This window comes from Sodiomyces alcalophilus (genome assembly GCF_042370955.1).
Source record: "Sodiomyces alcalophilus JCM 7366 unplaced genomic scaffold ACRALscaffold_3, whole genome shotgun sequence".
NCBI lineage: Eukaryota > Fungi > Ascomycota > Sordariomycetes > Glomerellales > Plectosphaerellaceae > Sodiomyces > Sodiomyces alcalophilus.
This window is the reverse complement of record NW_027263534.1, coordinates 6,280,918-6,291,917: the sequence shown is the minus strand read 5'-3', so window position 1 is coordinate 6,291,917 and position 11,000 is coordinate 6,280,918. Positions and strand designations below refer to the sequence as shown.

The 11,000-nt window shown below is 37.1% G+C and overlaps 1 protein-coding gene across 1 annotated transcript; it reads right to left on the bottom strand.

Moving 5' to 3' along the window:
- Window positions 1–4,456: 4,456 nt before the first annotated feature.
- Window positions 4,457–10,588, bottom strand: ACRALDRAFT_2019028 (uncharacterized protein; the record flags this gene model as incomplete). The annotated part of the gene is made up of 3 exons (XM_071019952.1): window positions 4,457–4,526; window positions 10,087–10,126; window positions 10,423–10,588. The coding sequence occupies 3 exons, from the start codon at window positions 10,586–10,588 to the stop codon at window positions 4,457–4,459; spliced, it is 276 nt and encodes a 91-aa protein (XP_070876217.1).
- Between the last annotated feature and the right edge of the window lie 412 nt (window positions 10,589–11,000).

Below are 11,000 nucleotides of genomic sequence, written 5' to 3'. Positions count from 1 at the left end.
ATTATTATTATTACCTCTTATATTAGAATCTAGACCTAGATTCTATAGTATTTCTTTATATAGATTATAAAGATAGATCCCTTCTTTAGAAGCCTCTATAAGTGCTATATATTCGCCCTGTGTTATTAATAAAGCAACGACGTTTTATTTAGTTAAGGTCTAACTAACGGGGTTATTTACTCCCACGCAGTAAATATATCCTGAAGTCGAGGTTCTATCCTCGATTATATCTAAAAAGCTAGCATCAGAATAACCGTAAATACCAAGGTCTTCTTTATTACAGTTATATAAAAGACCGATATTAGGATATGTATTTATATAAGCCCAGATTCGATTTAATATAGTAAAGTGGTCTTATAAGGGATTACTTATATGGCGAGAATACTAGTTAACTACGTAAGTTATATCTGGTCTTAAATGTAAGGCAAGATATAATAAAGCCCCGATTTCCTGTTAGTATTTATTTATATTATTAGTTAACGCTTATTCAGGATTTGGTACTAGGACCTTCTTATGTATATAAGGGGTGTTAACCCTTTTCAGACTTCGTTTATTATACCTTTTAAGTATCTTATTACTATAAGGTAACTGACTTATAGAAAGAGTCTTATTATCTTTATTTATATTTATTATATGGCCTAGAAAGGTATTTATTTTACCTAAGTCTTTGAGTATAATATCTTTCGATATCTCCTTGAAGAAATAGTTTAAAGTATCCTTAGAAGGGCACAGAGCCACTATATCGTTAACGTGGCATAAAAGAATAGCTCGTTCTTCTATTCGTTTTATTTTATTATATTTATAAAAGGTAAAAAGTCCGTTATTATATTTAGAGACCCGGTAACCTAGTTTAGTTAATATCTTAACTAGGTAATTATACCAGAGTCTATAACTTTGTTTTAACCCGTACAAAGGTTTATTAAGCTTATAGAGTGTTATATAATTATTATTTTTATTTTTATTATTTTCTGAGCTGTCTTCTTTCTCGAAGCCTATAGGTTATATAGCGTATATCAGGGTATCTATAACGGTATAAACGAACGCGTTTTTAACGTCGAACTGCCTGAATTTCTAGCCGCGTGATACGCCTAGTATTAAAGCTAGGTTATAGCTTTCTAGCCGGCAGATAGTTAAAAAGGTTTCTAGATAATTAAGACCTAGAACCTGATTAAACCCCTGAATAACCCACTAAGCCTTATATTAAATAGCTTCGTTAGAGCTATTATATTTGATTCTAAAGACCTAACGACCTCTTAGTACGTGGTAGTCTTCTTTTATTGTATTATAATTATTAGGCGTATTTTTTATACTTATTAAGTCCCAGGTCTTCCTGTTTTCGAGTTCTAATATTTCTGCTACCATCGCGTCTATCCATTTATCTCTATCTAGGCAGTTTATAGCCTGTTTATAGGTAGTTGGTTCGTTAATCGAATTTATAGTTAAAAGAATTAGGGAATTTTCTTAAAACTATAGGTTTCTAAGTACGGTATCTTTTATAAGGTATAGTGCACTATTATCAGTGGATATTAAATGCTTATAGTCCGGTTTTAAAGGTTTTAAAGGTATCTAGACTTCTAGCCTAGTACTTTAGCTACTGTTATTATTATTAGCCGGGCTATAGTTAATATTATTATTATTATTATTATTATTATTATTATTATTATCAACAGCTGGAACTTCACAGCCCGCTGCCCGCAGACAAAGACTCTTACGTCTATTATTATTATTCTCTTCTTTAGGTTAAATAGACTTCATAGAACGTTTCGAAACGCGCGAAGGAATATTCTATAAAAATTAACCGGTATTTTCACTAAAAGTGATTCCTTTATTATACTTAACCGGTTAATAAGGCCCGTGGTTAGAAACCTGGTTATTATATGCCTGAGTATTAATATAAGAAGGGAGGTTATTATTATATTCGTTTTTAGGCGTATAGTTATTATTATAATTATCTAAAAAAGAGTAAAGAAACTGATTTTCTAAGACATAAACGTCTCTAAACTAACCAGTCTTTCTAGTTACTGGGTTATAAACCTTATAGTTATAGTTATTAAAACCTATTAAAGGACTTCGAAGTGCTCTTATATCTAGTTTCTTTATATTCGGGTCGTTATTTTTATAATAAACAATAGAACCCTAAACCCGTATATTATTAATATTAGGTTTCTGACCTTATAAAAGCTTAAAGGGACTCTTATATGTAAGAGCTGAATTAGGTGATCTATTATATATATAAACAGCTAAAAGCATAGCTTTGCCCTAAAGGTATCGAGGCAGCCGTGAGTGGAAAACAAAAGCTCGAACCTTTTCTATTATAGTTCTTATAACTCGTTTAATAGAGCCTTAAGCTTTATAAGTATACGGTAGCTTTATATTATGCTTTATACCTGCAAAGAGGCGTTAAAAAGAGGCGTTATTAAATTCTTTTCCACCATTAGTATCTACTTCTTTAATAAAGAAGTGATATTTATTATTATTAGTATTATTGTTTTCCACCTGGACTTTCCACTCTTTTATAGCTATAACTACCGTCGTTTCAGACTTATCTAAGAGCAGATATGCCCATAGGAACCGGGTGGAACGGTCTAGTATAAACAAAATCCAACGCTTTTTATTATAAGAAAGAGGTTCGATCGGTCCGTAAAGATCCATATAAACCTTTTCTAAATAGGCAAAGTCTTTGTATTTATTAACTAAATCTTTATTCGCAAATATAATAGACTTGCTCTTCTTACAGGTATTATAGCTCTGTATTTTAGTTAACTCTTCGTTAGTTATATTATAATCTTTTTCAAGAGTATTAGTATAAAGACTTTTTAAGGTAACAGGATTAATATAACCTATCCTGTTATACCATAGCGTTATGTTTTCAGTTATAGAGGTAGTCCTTCGACGGTTATTACGGTCTCTTTATTGATAAAGCTCTTCTTAAGGTTAAAGAGGTTAAGGTTTCTTTATTATATTATTTCTTTATTAAGGTTTAACTAACCCCTTTCTTATATTTCTTTATTTATGTAGTTTCTTTGAAACTTATTATTTGAAACTCTAAAACCTCTTTATTCTAGTTATGTCTCCTGGCTATTTCTTTGGTATTTTCCTTATATTTATTGTATTTATTTTTAGAGACTCAGCCCCCCTGTACGATAGTGCCCGTGCTATAGCCTAGTATAGCCCGTTATAAAGCAGAGCCGTTATATAAAGAAAGAGGGGCTCTTTATTATTCAATAATAAGAGCTTCTTGTTTCTAGTAAGACCGCGAGCTTCACTATTAAGATAAGAGAGACTAATAATATTCGTACCTATTTCCGGTATATAAAGACACTCTTTTAAAAGCAGAAGCTTCCTAGTGTCCCGGAATTTTATCACGTAGTCTCCTTTACCTTATATTTTTATTTCTTTTACCTAACCCTAGTAAACGGTTCTTTCTTTTATATTATAAGTAGAAAAGAGTCTTTTATTAATTATTATATACGCCGTAGCCCCGCTATTAACATAGACATTCAGATCTAATTTAATACTGTTTTCTACTTATATTTTATAAATCTTTTCCACTAACTAGTCGATATTTAGGTTAGTATGATTATTCTTATCTTTATTATTAATTCCAGAACTACCCTGTGACTTCCGGACAGAGACGTCTTAGAGAGTCTTTTATTTAGCTATTTTTAAGTAACAGAACGATATTTTTTATTATTTATTTAGGTTAGAATTAACTAAGTTATTTAACGATTTGTTTTTATTATTTTTCTTTATTGCTTTTTTTTATTGCGTTATCGATTAAGGATAGAAATAAAGAATACTAAGCTAAAGGTCTGATTCTGATTAGCCTAGCTTTAAAAAGTGGGTCTAAAAGTAGGCCTAAACGGTAAAGCTATTTATAGATCTCGCGGCGCGAAGAAAAGCGATGCTTATATAAAGCGAATAACAGGATTTCTATAGGCGGACTTTTTGCTAAAAGCTTATATACCACGTTACGATATCCTGTTATTATAGGCAGCGCGGTAGGTTAAGTGGCTTAATTATTATAGCTATTATTCGTGGATATATAATAGCTCTTATATTTAATCCACGTATTCGTTATTTTTCTTCTTTTTTAAAAAGCCCTTCGTAAAACAAAGGAATAGTATATCCGATCGTGATAAAGAGTCTTATTCCAATCGTATAGTTCTTCCGGAACAGGAATAAAGAGCTGGCCTCTTAGCACGACTCTTAGCGACCGTACTAGGAAGAATAAAGAGCTTTAAACCGTGGTATCGGAATAAACGGTTTGAATCGATTAGATGTTTTCGGGAGATAAAGGGATTTTGTATAGTCGGAGATAAGGATCTGCGACCGGGGGAGGATAAAGGGATGGCCTAAAAAGGCAGGTGGCCTAAAAAGGCAGGGAGTCTTTTTGGTATTTCGAGTAGAATAATAGGGTAGAAAAGAATAGATTTCCTTCTTTGCTAACCCGGGCTTATTGTTGCACAGGCTGGCCCAAAGCAGGTTCGGAGCGGGTTGTTCCGGGCCCGAAAGTGGGAGTGGATCTGCCGCAGGAATAAGGGCAGGAATTTAGCACTACGATCAGAGATTTTAACAGAGTCAATTAAATTAATAGATCGATCGCTTATTTTATGTAATTAAGTTATACGCTGTTTATAATAATTAAGAGTCTTATTTTTACTCGATAACCTATTAAAGCTATTTTACGCCGAGCTGCCTATAGCTATAACCACTATAACCTCTAATATAACTATCTATATAAGCCACGAAGACTAGGAGCTATGGAAGCGTCTCTATAAAGTCAGGGCCCATAGCAACGGAGTCTGGAATTTCCTACGCCCTAACGATCCAGCCACTAGGCCGCTACGAGCTACCCGTCCCGAATTTGCTTTCTACGCCTCTATCGTTAACGTTAACGGGCAGCCTATTAATATCTCCGAGCTAACGGTTATAGGTAAGGCCGCCTATACCGAAGACTACCGCCGATATAAAGAAGATCGTAAAGATTACGAGACCTATTAGAAGGGTATTAACGGTATACTTAAGTGGGTGGAAGAGTCTATCGCTACGAAGAGATAGATGGCCCTAATAAAGGGCACTACCCCGGAAGAGATCTACGTAGTAGTATAAGCCGACGCCGTACCCTATATCGCGACCCGTATAAAGGACTCCTAAAAGAACTACGATCTATATAAGAGTAAGCCGCCCACTAACCCCCGAAAGGTGGGCGCCTGGCTAGACGATTAGCAGGACCGGCTTTAGGACTATTATAACGTCGGGATATATAACGAGCCCCGGGAGATTTAGATTAACGATTTCTTTAACGCTATATAACCTGCCCTAGGTAACTAGGTGGATATAAAGGAAGTAACGCTAGACCTTAAAATAGTATCGGCGATAGCCCTTATCGCGGAAGGGAAGAAGGCGGCGGAATAACTTAATATACCGCCGACTCGAAGCTATAGAACTATAGCCTTCCCGGCCTTAAACTTAGGTGATAATAATAACGGACTATAATAGGCCGGGAGGGCTAACCGGAGCGGTAACCAGACTAGAGCCTAGCGGGGCCCTAATACCTACCCTAAAGGTAAGTTAACTAACCGAATAAGCTCTAAGCGCCGGTAATCACTCTTCTATAAGGATAAGTGCCCCGCGTGCTATCGGCGCGGCCACGATCTGCAGGGCTACTAGATACAATTCCCGGAGTTAGCGCCGGAGGGTTTTTAAGCTAACGACCCTATTAGGAGGCTCGTGGAGAAGTCCCTTAGGATAGACCGGGATCTATAGAGCGCTATAGAGAAGATTAAGTCCTGGAATAAAAAGAAGAGGACCGCCGCCGCTATAACCGAATATAAAGTTATAGATAATAATAACGAAGCCGGTGGCGGCGGCGGTAACGGCGATAATAATAACGAAGCCCTTAAGGAGGCGTGACTATATACGGCTATAAAAGCCGCCGGTAATAATAACGAAGTCTTCTTTAAAAGGACCGCGAAGCTAGAAAAGCTTATAGGAGCTGCGTAAGGTAAGGCGTTAAGCACTGTCCGTTATAAGCCACGCCGGCTAGAAGCTCCGGCGGCCGCCCTCTTAGCAGCTATATATCTATTACGTTAATCCGCTATATTAAACTTAGGTGCTATATCCCACGTTTTTTATAATAGAAGCAGATTTACGGATTATAGACCGGCCTGCCCTGGTAACGTTATAATCGCCGGCACTATAACGGTGCTAATCTAAGGATATAAAGACGTTATTATTATAATAGAAGGAACGGCCGGCCTAATAACGTTCCGGTTAAAAGATATAGCCTATTACGAAGATTTTATCTATAACCTAGTCTTTAATAAGAAGATACGGTAGAACGGTTACTGGTGGGATTAAGAGCCACTAAACGATTATATACGCCGCCATGACCGATTAATCCTTTATAAGCTAAGTATCTACTACGATTAAACCGTTATAGAGCTGTTTCTAGTCACTAACGCCCCCGTTACTACTACTCTTCTAGCCCCGAGTCTACTAATCCGAAAACCGATTAAGAGAGTAGCCAGCTAAGCCGACGGTAACCTATAGTATCTACGGTTAGGGCATGCTGGCCCTGATATAATAAAATAACTAGAAGAGCAGTTATAGGGCGTTAAACTAAAGGGGCTAGGAATGGTGGAGTATAACGCCTGCGCTTAATCGAAGATAGGTTATTAGATTAGCCGGAGGACCCGTATAGCTCTAAGCTATGCCGGCGAGAGGTGGGCGATTAACTTTACGGATTTCCTACTAACCGCCGATAAATACGTGCGGATTATATTCTTTACGGATTAATATAGCGGGTTCGTGGCTTGCTATGTTATAACGTTAAAGAGGGCCTCCAATATCTATATAGTCGTAAACTAATATATCCGATAGGTTCAGAGTTAATTTAACCGGCAGGTACGGGTCTTTAAGTGTAATAACAAACTAATATAATCGCTTAAAATATAGGGCGTAGTTAAAGGCTTTGGTATCTAATTAGAGTCCTCTTTAGTAGAGACCCCCGTATAAAACGGTGGTGCCGAAAGATCTAGGGCTGTTATCGTGGAGAAGGCATAAGCTATACGAATACACTCCTGATTGCCTGATTTCCTATAGGTTAAAGTCGTTCCTATTACCGCTTACATATAAAACAGAACGCCTAAATAACGCCTTGGCTAGAAGACCCTATTTAAAGTTATTTATTAACGTAAGCCGTAGCTAGGGCACCTTCGGGCCTTTAGTTATAAAGCTTTTCTAATAACCAGAGCAGCTCTAACAAGGTCGGGAAAGCTTTAAAACCGGCTAGCGCCCCGGGTCTATATCGGATACCTCGTGGGCTACGATTTAACTAATATTTACCGTATCTAGGTTCCTGGTCTTCGAAGGAACTGGATTATCCGTACACGTAACGTTATCTTTAATAAATAAGAGTATTTTAATAGCAGACTCGAAGCCCTAAAGGATAATCTACGTTAACTAACGGAAGAGTAGCTAGCGGATATTATTAATCAAATCCGCCTACTAGAATTATATATAATTAAATAAGGCGAACCGTAAGTTAAGGCAGCCGATAAGGCAGCCGATATGTTTATAATAGCACACTTCGAGCCTATTCTCTAGTCGGGCAGCGAGGTTAACGAACCTCTCCTAAGGGCTACGCCTGCCGGCCTCGAGGCTTAGGGGGTGGAACCGTTTATAGCGCCTAAGAGGCCGGAACGGTAGGAGGAGCTTATAAAGCCTACGAGGCCGGAGCTGGAAAAAGACTCTTCTTCTACGGCCGCGATTAATCACTAACGCCTAGATAACAGTCACCTTCTAACTCTACTAGAAACCCCTCCTCAGGCAGGGCTCACGGCGGCTGCTTTTACGGGCTATATACCTATAAAGCAGTAGGGAGCTAAATTTCAAAGCTATAATAGTAACCGAGTCTGGATCTCTGCTTTTAATACAGGAAGATATACCCTATTAGTCCGTAATTTAAATAGTAAGCCGCTAATAAAGTTAAAAATTAAAAAGGCACTTAAAAGACCCCGTAAGATACACCGTAAGTAACTACCGGCCCCTCCGAGACATTAATAAGACCTTAAAAACCACCTATACGAAACCCTGTTCCGATAAGCCTAAAGGGATTACTTAAAGAGTTATAAAGAGATAGGCTCGTGGATTATAGTGCCGAAAGATAGGGCGAAGGGGTATTAAGTACTTCGCTATATATAGGTGATAACCTATAAGTTTAATAAGCACGGCTTTTTATAGAAGTGTAAACCTAGATTAGTGGTCCGCGGATATTAATAGTATTAGGACTCGTTAGAAGATATATATACAGCCACGCTTACGGGTCGCTCCTTTAGATCGCTAATAGCGATCGCCGCTTATTTCGACCTATCCTTAATATAGTATAACGTTATTAACGCCTTTATGCACGCCCCTCTACCCCACGATATATATATACGGTTCCTGCCCGGGACCGCGGTGCCGGGTTAATTACTATTACTAAAGAAGGCGTTATACGGGCTACGGGAGTCTCTATTACTATAGCAAAAGCATATTATAGAAGTGCTGAAAAGAGACGGGTTTAAGATAGTGCCGTAAAAGCCCTGCTGCTTTATACGCCGTGGGCTAATCCTGTTCTTCTATATAGATAATATCGTGATCGGCTTTAAGGAAGACTTTAGGGAAGAGATAGAATAGGCTATCGCGAGCTTACGAGAGCACTACGCCCTGTAAGGCGGGCAGTTACTATAGTGGTGCCTTAGGATTAAGGTTATTCGGGACCGTCCCTTAAGGAGGATATAGTTATCCTAACGCGATTATATCGTGAAGGTAGGATATCTGCTATTAACGGCATCTAACTATAAACCCATAAGTCCTATAAAGCCGGCAGAGCTGCTACCGTACGCTAGGAAGTCCACCACCGTTAAGAGCTATTAACGAAAGATAGGATTAGTTCTATACGCTATAGTGATTACACGCCCCGATATCGCCTTTATAGTATCACGACTCTGTCGATTTAATATAAATCCGAGCCGTTAGTATCACGAAGTAGCCGACTATTTAATCCGATATCTACTAGCTATATAAACCTACGCCCTAGAACTAGGTGGTAGCGACTTTATTAAGGTGTTCACCGACGCGTCCTTTATAGATAACTTAATTAATCGTAAGAATAGTCAGGTATTTATAATACGCCTATTTAGAGGCATAATAGCCTAGCAAGCTAATAAGTAAGTAACGGTGATAACGTTAATAACAGAGACAGAGCTACTCTCGCTGGTATAAGGCGCGAAGGAAGGGATATTCACGAAGAGGCTATTAGAGGCGATAGGTATAATATTCGACGATCTATAATTAAAGATACGATACGATAATAGCTAAACGATACGCTTATTAACGGCGGAGATCGCTTAATTAAATACGCGATTACGGCACGTGGATATATATAACTATTAGTTACGAGAGGCGTAGCAGTATAGAAGGATCGAAGTCAGCTACGTTATAAGCGCCGATATAATAGCTGATAGATTAACGAAGGCCCTATCTAGGGAAAAGTTTATAAGCTTTAGAAAATAGGTGGGAGTAATGGATATACAGGGACGCCCTTATATAAATAAGCTAAAGGAGATCTTACCGGAATATCTAGAAGAGCTAGAAGAGAAATTCGATAGGAGCTACGTGGACGTTATGGAAGGGGATATATCGATAGAAGACGCCTATGAATAACGTTAACTAAACAACTATTATATAGTTGTTTAGTTAAGGGGGGTGTGTCGCACAGGCTGGCCTAAAACAGGTTCGGAGCGGGTTATTCCGGGCCCGAAAGTGGGAGTGGATCTGCCGTAGGAATAAGGGCAGGAATTTAGCACTACGATCAGAGATTTTAATAGAGTTAATTGAATTAACAGATCGATCGCTTATTTTACGCAATTAAGTTATACGCTGTTTGCAACACTTATAACCTTTTAATAAATTAGGCTACGAGTAGTAGGCTGTACGCGCGGAAGAGAGGAATATTAAGCAAAAGCTATTGAATTCGTAGATCCGTAGGATTACTGCTTATTACGTAAACGCTTAGTTATGTGTGTGTATAGAACTCACTTCTGGGATTTCTTCCTGGATCCGGGGCTGGCAAAAGACCCTGAAAGATTGGGTGGCGACTGTTACGTTAATAGCCAACGCGACGGTTATCACGCCACGTTATTAGCTTAAGTAATAACCGAGATATCGTATTTACGATACCTAGTGTATATATATAATATATATTATAAGCCAAGTATATATACACGTATAATACGTATAGTATTATAGTATAGGTTAAGCTGGTTATAAAGTAGACGTCTAGTTATATAGCTATAACCATATACTGTTTATTTTGACTTAGATATTATACTTATGATTATTATGATTATTACTTATTATGAGTATAATATCAACAATTATTATTATTATTATTATTATTATTATTATTATTATTATTATTATTATTATTATTATTATTATTATTATTATTATTATTATTATTATTATTATTATTATTATTATTATTCTCTTCTTCAGGTTGAATAGAGTTAATAGAACGTTTCGAAACGCGTGAAGGCATATTTTATAAAAATCAACCGGTATTTTTACTAAAAGTAATTCCTTTAGGAAACTCAACGGGTTAATAAGGCCCGCAGTTAGAAACCTGACTATATGCCTGTGTATTAATATAAGGAGGGAGGTTATTATTATTATTTTTAGGCGTATAGTTATTATTATAATTATCTAAAGAATAGTAAAGAACCTGATTTTCTAAGACATAAGCGTGTCGAAACCAACCAGTCTTTCTAGTTACTGGGTTATAAACCTTATGGTTATAGTCGTTGAAACCTATTAAGGCACCTCGTAGTGCCCTTATATCTAGTTTCTTTATGTTCGGGTTGTTATTTGTATAATAAGCACTAGACCCCTAAACTCGTATATCATTAATATTAGGTTTCTTACGTTATAAAAGTTTATAGAGACTCTTAGAC